This window comes from Oculina patagonica, chromosome 1 (genome assembly GCF_052425735.1).
Source record: "Oculina patagonica isolate OP01 chromosome 1, crgOcupat, whole genome shotgun sequence".
NCBI classification, from domain to species: Eukaryota; Metazoa; Cnidaria; class Anthozoa; order Scleractinia; family Oculinidae; genus Oculina; species Oculina patagonica.
This window is the reverse complement of record NC_135758.1, coordinates 5,456,293-5,468,472: the sequence shown is the minus strand read 5'-3', so window position 1 is coordinate 5,468,472 and position 12,180 is coordinate 5,456,293. Positions and strand designations below refer to the sequence as shown.

General features: G+C 39.0%; 1 protein-coding gene across 4 annotated transcripts in view; it reads left to right on the top strand.

Annotated features, from left to right (window-relative positions):
• The window catches only part of LOC144652880 (uncharacterized), a 39,962-nt gene that overhangs the window by 25,000 nt on the left and 2,782 nt on the right, over positions 1-12,180 (top strand). For 3 of the 4 annotated variants that reach the window (XM_078512826.1, XM_078512827.1, XM_078512828.1), the window contains 4 exons: positions 4,780-5,031; positions 9,326-9,594; positions 10,394-10,593; positions 11,690-11,825. In XM_078512826.1, coding sequence (XP_078368952.1) covers positions 4,796-5,031; positions 9,326-9,594; positions 10,394-10,593; positions 11,690-11,825 — 841 coding nt within the window. In that variant the 5' untranslated portion in view covers positions 4,780-4,795. The remainder of the gene's footprint in view (positions 1-4,779; positions 5,032-9,325; positions 9,595-10,393; positions 10,594-11,689; positions 11,826-12,180) is intronic. The other variant, XM_078512829.1, reaches the window with a different exon arrangement.

Sequence of the window (12,180 nt, the reverse complement as noted above, 5' to 3'; positions counted from 1 at the left end):
AACTGGATGATAAAAATCCTAGGACGATCAAATTAAACTTGTTCGATATTTGCCAGTCTGGGACTCGGATATTTTCACCAGATTCCAGTTATTGGACAATCAAGTAGTTCTGTTACGTACATGTTCGCCGAGCCATAATAGTCAGAGAGGTAATGCATGTTACGAATCCCGGTGAACTTCAAACGGCAAATAAAGATCAATGCCAAGATTTATGCTGGGCACAATCGTTTGTTTTGAGCCGCAACGCCGTTTTAATGGTTAGTTGGCTCGGCAGTCAAAGACATAAAAGTAAATTAAAAAACATGAGACAAGGAATTTCAAGTCAAGGAAAACTTATCTTTTTCAGGGAAATTTTTTTAAGGCTGCTGAGGGTTTTGTCACGCTTTCTGCAAAAGAAATTAAAGTAAATTTAGCATCTGAATTTTCATTTGAGCAGTTTTTTCTGGCGAGTGAAACTTGTTTTCTAGTCAGGGAAAGTCAAAGAATTCTGTTTTTTTTTTTTTCATGGGCAAACCGTGGGCAAACCATCGTGTACATTCTGACCCTTTATCAACTTTGATGATAGAACGTGTTTTCCAGTTTGAGACACTGCTTGGGTAGTTTCCTGACGAATTACATTCATTTATGTTAACCCACAGGTTTCACGCAGGGCTCCATAAAGGTAGTTTACCATTGTAAACATGGTAAATAGGCGGGATTTTCATCAGAAAAGGGTAAAAAACAAATCAAAGACAACCGACACAGTTTATACTTGGCAGTTGTTCGATAAACAGAGATAAATCGACCGTAGTCAGAACACAGTCAGTACTGCGGTTTATGATATGCCCGGAGCGCACTAGACATGTCCGTATGATTCGTGACCACCGTTTCGTTGGCGGCTTGAGTACGGTACCACAAGTTCCTTCCTACGCGGAAAATACTTAGTGTGGAGTCTTGCCAGGTACAAAGTAACGGAGAGAAATTGTTGTTAACACGTCTCCATCTTGCCGAAACTTATTTAAATTTCCTGCGATCCCCTCTGTTTGTATGGCTTAAACATGAGATGACCATTTGCGAGAGGCAATGAAACATGCATCAATTGGAAAATCAGGCATTTAAATGTCTGACTGATTATTTGTGATTGCTTTAAGGACTGAGCAAGGTCACCTTGGTTCAGCAAACAGCCTTTTTGATTTAGTGTTTTTTTCAATTCCTGTAATCTTTGTTTATAGAGTAACAAAAAAGGGTGCGCGGCAATCAGTACAAATAAACTAGTCGCGTGTGTGGGCGGTGGGAGGCGGGCGGGGCTGGGAGAGAGGGCGTGCTGTAACCTTTCCCGGCCGTTTTCTCACTCTTTTTGCAATCAATTAGTATTTACAATAATGGAACACCAAAGAATGCTCTGCCGCTAGAGGGAAAAGGTTCACACTCCTTTGTTTACTCTTAATGTGTTTACAACACCGTGGGTTCCACCAGGCGTGTTTCCAAGGAAAACCCAAGAGCCTCTTTAGAAACCGCGGGCTGCGTTCTTTTAGCTGATAGTACTTTTTTTTTAAAAAAAAAAAAAACTTTAAACTTGAAACACAGTTCAGATGATTGATAAAGTAAAACATCAAAATTCTAGACGATTTTCAAAGTTGAGGTTTTTACAAAGTTCTGTCCATAGCACGTGAACAAGGATGTCTAATTGGGGAGCAGATGGCAGAGGTTAGGGACAATCCAGGCTATTCTCTATCCGGCAGGCCCCGAGCAGAGAGTTCCGTGTTGACTATTCCAACGACAATGGTCTCAATGACTAGATATAGATGTGCAACCCCTCAATGTCAACTATTAAATACAGCGAAGGGGGAGAAAAAGAAAGCTCCATACGAATTAAATAGGACTGTAAGGTGTCTAAACCAAGTGTTTAGTGAAAAGGCATAGAACTGGACTTGAAATGAATACAATGTTACAGAATATCAAATTACGCAAACAAGAACAACAGTACATTACGTACAGATTGAAGACTGAAAGAAGACTGGGGTCTTTTCCGCTACTGACACGCGCCGACACATATCCATGGCTCGGCGCCACTTCTTGTAACATCGGTTACGTATGGCTGACATAAATATCCTTTCGATTTCCCGTTGTGTGGTTAGACTATTTTCAGGAAAATAAACACAGAAACTACGAAAACGTGCTAGCTAATTATTTCGAAGTAATTTTCCGGAAAGTTATTACTTGTATTTTATCGGACGAGTGCGGGGTGGTCAGTCATAAGTGAGTCAGTCATCAGTGATTCAAGTTGACGAAATCGCGATCGAAAGCCGCTGTACCTGTGGAAAGGTGCAGTGTTGAAAACCAACAGTCTAAGAGCTTGTATGGAATTTCGTACTATAGATCAGGAATTATCTGCAATAAAAATACTGAAGAAAGTGTTGTTTTCTATCGGCTTTCGCTGATCGCTTTATTTTAAAGCGATTTTCCTTCTGGTAAGCTGTGAATAGATGAGTATATTCTCGTGGATTCTCTCATCACGATCAGTGCATGGTAAATCTTTCATCAAATTTATCCAGTGTCAGCTTGTTGCTAATATATCTCATGTAGTGTCTAAGTTGCTGCTGCGTGCATGACTTCCCCACGGGAAGAAGGAAGGTTTGGTTTGTTCGCTTAGAAGTCTCTACTTTCTATACGCATTTAACACGCGTGTAAGGCGAGCGAATTGAGGCGTTGCTAGGGATGTGGTCATTGGACGAGAACAAGGGAATTAGTACCGTTACCTCCCATTAAAACTGTACGTTTAAACGAAAAAGCATCAAGCTGACCTTGTCAAACTGTGCAACTCTTGATAAATCCTGTCACTAAAGCAAAGCCATCATAAAGGAAAGACGTAATAGCACCGCACCCTTAACCATGTTGCTGGAAAGAGGTCGAAAGACTGTTAAGTTGTCAAGGTTGGTTTTCAATTTGGGGTTCTCTTATTCTTTCAAATCAGTTTCATTTTTAGCGAAACAGAGTGTGGACTTTATTTAGTTCAAATGACACTGGCAGATGGTTTCAGGGGCCTTTGTACTAAATATGCATGCCCTTTGCGGTATAGCGAAGTTCATTTATCGCTAGTTTATTAAACCGTCCATAAAACTGCTGATTGATTTTTAAATGAAATACAACTTAGTTGACTGGAGAGAGAAGACTGACTAGTAATGAAAATCATATGACATTCTGGTTGAATCGAGAAGTGGTGGTAGGCACCTAGCGACATATGCTGTTTGTTTTAGTTGTAAGTCACATACAAGCCAAGCTGAAGAAACCCAAGATATATAATAATTTTCCGCATGTGCTAGTTGCGTGATTTTTTCCCGGACTTGGCTCTACCGACACATGGAACTCGTTATGAACTGACTAGTGGACGCCACAATTTTGCAATTATATTACAGTATTGCAAATGCGTGGCGTACACCAGTCAAGGCAAAAATGAGCGCTAAGAATTTTCATCAGTTAGGGCTGTAGAATGTAGAATGCATCAGATAATATCCGAGATCCGCCAATTCTCCGAAGACCCTTAAGTTTTTTTTCTAAGAGATAGAAAATTTACCAGTAAAATATCTCTAATTCTTTTCGTGATTTCTATTTTCGAAATCTTCTGACATTAACGAGACCTACGGTAATTTAGGATCACCCTAAGTAAAAGATAAGTAAAATTTATATAACTGTTTACCGTCCTTCGACATCTTATCAGCCAATCAAGGATTATAAACCAGATCGAGACGAGATCTGTTTCCCATTTCATTTAGCAGTCGCATTTTTTTGTTTTCCATTTTTATCATTTTACCTTACACTCAGAAATCAAACGTAAACGTAATCTTTTTAACTGAAGAAATGGGGTTTCAGGGTATTGAACGTAAAAAAAGATGATTTTATTCTTGATTTTAAAAATGTAGTTTTTTTATTTGTTACAAAACATTTTTCAAAATTCTCATGACAATATGGTGTTTATATTCTTTGTTGTCTGCCAGCACTCCAAAGCCGGCTTCCTGTTTTTACTTTTTTTCGGCTATAGCCAGCTTATTTCATTAACAAATAGCGGTCTTGGATTCTTTTATGGTGAAAAGAAATTTTTATCGTTAATAAGCGGAAGTTTACTATTTTGTGAATGTTGAAAATCGTTTGCATTCGCACGCAAACTTGGTAAGCTTTCAACCGAACGACACAGCATTTTCCAATTTTTTTGTTAAGAATTAAAAAAAAAAGACGCATTTAGTTTAGGTTTTAACATTTCCTGTCTCAAGCACAAACAAACAAAAAATAAAGTAAACTGTATTTTTCTTTTTATATAAGACTGTTTGATCCATCTTCAATGATGATTTACTGTTTCTCGTTTTTTTTTTGTAGATTTTTTTCAGTTTTCCAAGCTTTCCCACGACCTGATATTCTAATGTTTTACATTCAAGCAAGTGACTTTCTTCAAGCACAAGTGTATCCGACCAGTTTTTTTGTGTCTAAAAGCAGTCGTCTCATAAAAATACCTTTGTGCTAAGTATATTTACATTCTGTGGCATTTTTTACCCCGCTCTTTTCTCATAATTTGCTGCGTGAGTGGCCCTGGTGAGCGCGGGACATCGAACTTTGTTATTTTTCAATTTCCGGTTCCGGCTGCGGATAGTTGATGATTGGCTTGTCAATTTCACACATCCATGATCAAGAGGCCGAGATCAAATATCGGAGGTTTACAAATATGTAGCGAGCGCGGCGAACGTGCTCATTTACGATTGCTCCTACATCCACAGAGTGTGAAGTTTCCGTTGTTTGGTTCATTCACAGCTGATTTGGACTTAACATGGTAAAAGCGGTGGCAAAATCCACTATGGAGAAACCACCGATCAGCGAAACGACGCAGCTATATCTAGACAACATGGAGGGCGAAAACAAGGTCAAAAATACGGACGATGTTGTTGTGGAATGCCAAGACGGTGAACGAAGGAGGTCTCCTCGCGCGGGTGTTTTCATTTGTCTTCTGATTCTTGTGCTGTTGGTGGGCTTTCTTGTCGTCTACGCAATCGAAAAATCAAATAGGTGAGTGTTCATTCTTTAGTAAAGCTGTTTTGTAAACACGTCGTGGGTCTTGACATGACAATTATTAAGCCTGCTTTTTCGCTAAAGCTGGTGAGCGTTTTAATATCATATCCATGTACTGCCTGCTCTCTAGTGAAATCAATGCTATTTGCTTCTTTCTATCGACATTTGCTGTATTTAAACCTACGCAGAGAACTTCTTTTAATCGAATTCAATTCAAAGTTACCGCAGCTTTGGAACACAATAACCTTGTTTTCTTTCGTTTGTTCGCTGGCTTGCTTGTGTGTGTCATTGAGGCGATGAACACAAAAGACACCGCTTAGGCATTCCAAGCTCATAATTGCACCGTAAAACCCATGCTTTATTTTCCGGAAGAAATTGTCATAAAGATAAAAGGTAAATTTAATATGTCGGCGTTGCGTAGATCGCTGTTTGCGTCTTTGCCACTTCAGGATATCTGATGGAACCCTGCAACTTTCACCGCCACTCAACCAATGAACGTTCGCTTTGATGTGTTGCCTAATTACTCTTATTGACTACGAAATTAACCTACAAATTGCTCAAGTCCTTTCACTGTTGACGACTACAAAAGACCTGTTGTTATTGTAATAATGTAATGAGTGCCTAAGTAAAAACCGTGCAAATTTTAAAGCAACCTTGGGCAAAAACTTGCGCTTGGTTTTTAGCCCAAAGGTTTCACATTTTTTCTTCGACGTACAACCCTAAGTTGCCAAGTTGGGATTGATTTGGACCACTTAAATTTCTTCTTCTACTCAAGATTTATTCTTGGTATTCGACTGTACCATTAACAACGGAAGAAGCTACCTCAGTAATGAAGTCATTAACTGCTTTTTCGTGCTTTGTGTTGGATGGCATTTTAGTCCCAAAAAGAAACGCGTCTTTTTGTTCTAATTATTGTCTTTAAAAGCTAATGTCACCAAAGAGGTCGAATTAGAAGCGGCGATTTACACGTGCATAAAAAGCTTTCGGCCTTCTGAAAGAGCTTTATTCTTAATTATATAAGTGGATTTCACTTTGCGGGTTTTTACGGATATTGGTTTAGAATTCCAGAAGTAAGTCAGATGTCTTAAATCAATTCAATGCAGAACCAGCCAGATTAAGGTTTTAAAATAATCAAACCCATCCCCCATGTTTTTTACTTAGTCCACTGAAAACCACAAACTTGAACAGAGGGGATTTTGTAATTGGATTTCCCATGCAGCAAGCTTCTCTGATCAAAAATCTTTTGAACCTTAATAAAAGCGTGACATCATCAATTTGAAAAAAAAAAAAAATGATTTTTCACTTAAAATAAAATTTTCAGTAAAACTATGGGAAATGCTCTGCATACCTATTCAAGTATGCTATTTACGTTTTCAATTAAGCCTAAACAAGATAAAATGTAAACTTAGCTTCTCAAAGCAATTTGCCTTTGCAGATTAAATTTCATGAGTGGCATTTTGATTCTTCTCAAAATGAAATCAACACTAGGAGTAATGATATCCTGTCAAGAATTGTTTGAGGGAGTTTTATTAGGGATTAATGTTATCTAAAAATTGATCAACCCCTTGACCTGTGTTTATCTTGTGGGATCTCTGAATGGTGAGCACACCAACAACAGCCTTTGATATGAAAAAGCTGGGAGATCAAAGGATTGAATGAATGAGATCTAGGTGAATGACGATGGAATAAACAATTGAGCTGATGGAAATTACTGGGGAAAAGAGTATGGTCAGTTGACTGTCACTTCCTTTTTTGGGACCTAAACAGAAGCCCAGTACTTTTATAAGTCTTGTTTGAGGTTAGAATCTCTTTCCTGTAGCATCAGGATAAATTGTGTGGATATAAGAAAGGTGTGAAAACATGGACGGTGGAGCCGGGGGGGCTGGGGGGCTTTAGCCCCCCCAGAATTTCAGAAAAAATAAAGACTTACTAAGAGAAGAGTCTTTTAAGCCCCCCCCCCCCACTTGAAGTCACTAGTCAGCCCCCCCACTTGGAAAAATGCTCCGCCGTCCCTGGAAAAGAAGCTCAAGATAACTTATTCCCAGTCACTGTAATAAATGAGGCCTTCCAAGGGGGTTCCTTGTTTCTAATCCACCTGTCGTGTAAATACTTAATCGTCTTCGTGCATGTCTGCACATAAGCTATTATTTTCATACAATGAATGAGCAAAAATCTCCACCCATTGAAATTGTCTAATAGTTCATGCAGCAAGTGGTAACCAGAATAGCATCAATCACTTCTAGGGACAGGGAGTAGGATACTTCATGTGATAATAACCAACGTAGCTTTTGGGGCCATACCTGACCACTGTGCTTTGTAAACATACACGATTTTGCGTACTGTTTTAAAATTATAAGTGGAATGGTGACTTGGATAAAGTGAAAATAAGTGAAGAAGCATTCTCAAGTCACATACTCAGAAAAAAGATTTTCTGAGCCCCCAAGTGGAGTCGAACCCATGACCATTCAGACTACGGGTTGGAGCACTCTAACCACAGAGCTAGGTCATAAACTAGGTGACACATGTCCTGCCAGGTAGCTGTTTCAAGGCTTCAGGTATGTCGAAATAATAAGGATAAAATGTGTATAAATGATAAGTGGAATGGTGACTTGGGTAATGTGAAAATAAATGAAGAAGGCCTTCTCAAGTTGAATACTCAGAAAGATGCAATTTATGGCTGAGCCTCCCAACAGGGGTAAGAACCCATGACCATTCCAGACAAGTTTCCTATTTCAAGGTCCGTGGCATTTGTGGATTGACATTCACAAAACAACAAACACCTCAATTTTTGAATGCCCACAATTTATAACTATAATGAACAAAATGTATAATTTGCGTAATTAAAACATGAATGTATCTGATAATGGTAAAGTGCTGCTTGGGTGGAGCTTCTCTGCACAAGACTATTAGTGAGGTCTGCACAAAGGTCACCAATTAGAATGGCCCTCTAGGTGCTTGCAATGAATCGTTTTTGAGAATTAAAAATCCATGAGCAGTCAGCCAGCAGGTGGACCTATGTAACATTAGTCACGCACATGTCTGGAGGCTACATGTACAGTGTACATGTTGTAATAAAATAATAACATTCGACTAAACTGTAAAGAGTGCATTCCAAAAGGGTCGGGTAGCAGTTCTCACAAGGTCTCACATGAACGGCTTGCTACCCTTTGATCAGACCTCTCAACCTCAAAGCACTGGAAATCTGGAAATTGAGGTCAAAAAATCTGGAGATTTCAGTAAAAACCGGAAGATTGATCAACTGACGGACAAAAATAACTAAAAGAGTCCTAAATCCAGGCGCTAATCAAATGACTTGTTACTCTGTTTACCGTGAGATTTCTGTTTCTCATCGTGAGATTGAAGTGAAAACCGTGAGGACATAATCGTTAGACTTGAGAGGTCTGAACAATAAATTATATTAGAACAACAACAGGAACAATGCCCCTAGCCCCCAAAACAGTAGGAACTGCTACTCTAGAGGACCAGAAGAATTACAAATTTACGGGATCTGCTACACTACTGTTCCAAAATGCACATTCTACGTTGCATGTTCTTTTGGACTTTCACAGTTTGTATTCTTAGCATTGCTGTTTTATCCCTAAGCTTCTTTTTGTCCATCTTTTGATGTTGGGACACATCGATCAACACAATATTCTGAGTGCTATTTTGCTATTTTTAGTACTGATTATGTCCTTATAATCTGACAAGAATTGTTTGCAGAAAAAATCTTTCTTCCTTTACTTACCAGCTGTCTAATATGTGTTCTGCTTTTTCTGCCTTAATTTTGTTATTATTGTTAAGTTCCTAAGAGTCATTAGATTCGTTTCACCCACTGTATCTTAAAGGGGCTTTGTCACGGATTATAACAGATTTTTTGAACAGGCAAAATGTATATTTGTGTTGCAGGAAACCTAAAAATAATAATCCAGTTTTATCAAAAATTTCTATATTAGTGTACAGAAACTTTTAATGAGCATCTTTGGCTGTGGATGGCTCGGATGTAAATGGATTGCAACTTGGAAAATTAAGGCTTAACTTTTCAAGTTGTTCCCACAAGTCTTCAAAAATCGATATTATAGCTGTAGCTTGATTTTCTATTCTCAACTTAAGGTTATATCTTTCTATTTGTCTTCAAAGATAATGTTTTTCATGGGTTAAGCTGTCTTCCAATATTAATTTCAGAAATGTTTAGACCAAAAATCTGCGAAATCCCTGTGATGAAGCTCCTTTAAAAGTGAACTCCTTATTTTGCAAAGGTTACTCACATGGTTTATCTATTTTTCACTTTCAGGAATAAAAACAGAAACAAGGGCTGGAATTATGGTGATGATTATATCGTGGTCACTCATCCTCCAGGTTTATCTAACACGTCATGGCAAAATAATAATGTGTCCTGGGAAACGCAGGAGGAGTTTTACACCCTATCAGATGCGATCAGTCAGGAGGATATTATGGGTTTAAGGCCCATCTTTAGAAAGGATCTTCCAAATGACTATGTCGCTTATTGGGAGGCCAAGCTGAATGGGAAAGCTGGTGAAAAATATGTGATCATCTCTGCTGGTATGTACATGTTAAGTGTAGGTTGTGTTACTACAGGTCTATGAGGCCTGTGAACACAGCTGTTAAGAGGTGCAGTGGCCTAGTGATTAGATCATTGGACTCTGGATTGGGTGGTCTCAATGCATGTGAACTGGCTGGGGTCACTGCACTGTGTGCTTGGGCAACAAAATAATGTTCCTCTTACAGTGCATCTGACAATATAAATCAGGGCTGCAAATAACAGTCGGCCAGACCAAAATTTGCTGATGTCCAACAAAATCCCAAGTGTGGTCGGACATAATGTCTGGTCAAAGTTTTGATCATAAATCATTTTACGGCAACGATGAATGAAAATCTGTCCGACCACAATTTTGTCTTGCTTGACCAAGGTGGTGTCTTAGTAGGACATATGTCCTCTCAAGTTAAAAAAATATTGCAAGCTGTAAGGGCAACCAGACAAAGTGCTGGGTGGAAAGGGGGGGGGGGGGGGGGAAGGTAACCTGCAGTGGTCTACCATGCCATTCAGGGAGAGCAGCAATTCTCTTAGTTGCGTCAGAAACTGGTGTTATGATGAACCATCTGGCCATACCATCCACAGAATTGAAACAGCTTTTATCTGTGAATGCAGTTGCCTCTGGGTGTTTAGGGTCCTCATTCCTACAGGCATTTCCTGAAGAGAGATCTTTGCAATTTGAGTGCAAAAATCCATTTTTTTCAAGCCATCTATGGTGCCCAAAATAAGTCAAATTAATTGACCAGTTATTGTGGCTTAAGACTAAATTTTTCATGGTAACTCAAGATAATCTTGTTATTTTTACAGCGAGACAAACTGGTGATCACCGTCTTGCTGAAGAAGGACCTTTACCAAGCCCTTCAGATGTGCTTACTGAACAAGCCAGACGGAATGGGTATGGCTGTCACAGAGTGTATCGACTGAGACCTGATGGGCTTATGGCATGTGAGGACACTGATGTAAACAGAATTGTGGCAGCAACAAGGAGCATTGATACTGATTCTTGGGTGTGTATGACAGTAAAACCTGTCATTCTATGTCAGTTGCTTGATAAATGTGGCTGAAAAGCCAAAATATTCATTCTGTTTACTGATTGCAATAGCTTTCTTTTAATGTTTCTTCTGAGAATTTCTCAATCAGGGATTTTCCCTTACAAGTATTTGGCAATTTTCTTTATTCTAGTCACTTATCTGTGTCCCAGTGAAGTGCGACTGTAAATAAATTGCAAAAAATAAAACCTAGAGAATTTACCATGGGCCCAGCCGACAGACTAAAAATGTAAAATGGTAATTCAGTAAACGGTTTATGATGAGCCAACTGGGAGAGATGGAGAACAATATGAGATGAGACACGCGTAGGCTGATTAACCAGGATAATGGGAGGTTAAGCCGTACTTGGCGGATTATCAGCTGGATTAGTGCAGGATTCAACATGGGTCAGACCCGATTATCTGAGATTTACTAGGCATAATATTTAAGATAAACACGAAAACATAATTGGTACCATGAACTCTGATAAAACGTTATTCCAAAAATAACGTGATAAGCTACTGTAGAGGTCGACAGCGTGACATTAGATCATATAGAATAACGGATCAATGCACTTAGCGAAGAAAAAAGAACAGCAGATTTACATGTCAGACCATTTGGGTTTAAAAATCTGCTATAAAAAGGGTTGGTATTTTCGTGCCGAATTTCACGTGCGGTGTCACGGTATAAACTGTTTAGTGTTACCAAGCATCAAACGCGCTGTTATGCTAAAACTTTGACCCGTGGGGTGTTAGAACAGCTGATATTCCTTTGGACCTTTTTATTATATTAATAGTTTCAGTGGCAACAGCTGCCCAGAGCTTCTTCCTAAATTACTTCTGTGGAGAATGAAGAAAACAACAACAACACAAATTTGTCAAAGAGTTAAGGCTAACGTGACGCAGTTTTCAGAGACAGCGTGCCACGTTTGTAATTATATTTCCATTTGAATGGACATTGAGCCAACATTGTAGGGCGCGCAAGAAGAAATTAGCTATAGGTTAATGATGCATGACGTAACTAGCATTTGATAGAGAGGCTTGTATGTAAACCAGCGTGATCATCTATTCCACAGAATATTAACTGGAGGAACTTGGACAAGCAAGTCACTCGTTCTTTACCGAGCCTGAAAAAGGAATGGGACGAGCTGGCTGGACGTGTTCAAAAGATGCCGGAGTGGAATAGGTTCCAGTGGTTGTCAATGAAAACAGGTTAGTAACATCTGTAAAAAAAAATCTACCATCTTTATTATTTACTGCAAACATCTGGAAATGTTTTCTAAAAGTACGCATTTCTCTGGTAGACCTCGTTCTAATGCATTAAGCCACTATGTACCTGCATTTTAGCATACGATATAGGGTCCCAAATGGGCTATAGGGCTTAAATTTCAGGGTTGCAGCATTTTGTCATAGCTCTAAAATTATAGTGGAGTCTTGGGTTTCGGACTTGAAGTAAAAACTTCAAGGCCCCTTTCTGCCGGACTCGGATGTAATATAACTCAAGTTAATCGAAAACTTGACAGTGTCTTTGCTTGCACGTGGCTGTTCAAGCGTTAATTTTGATTAC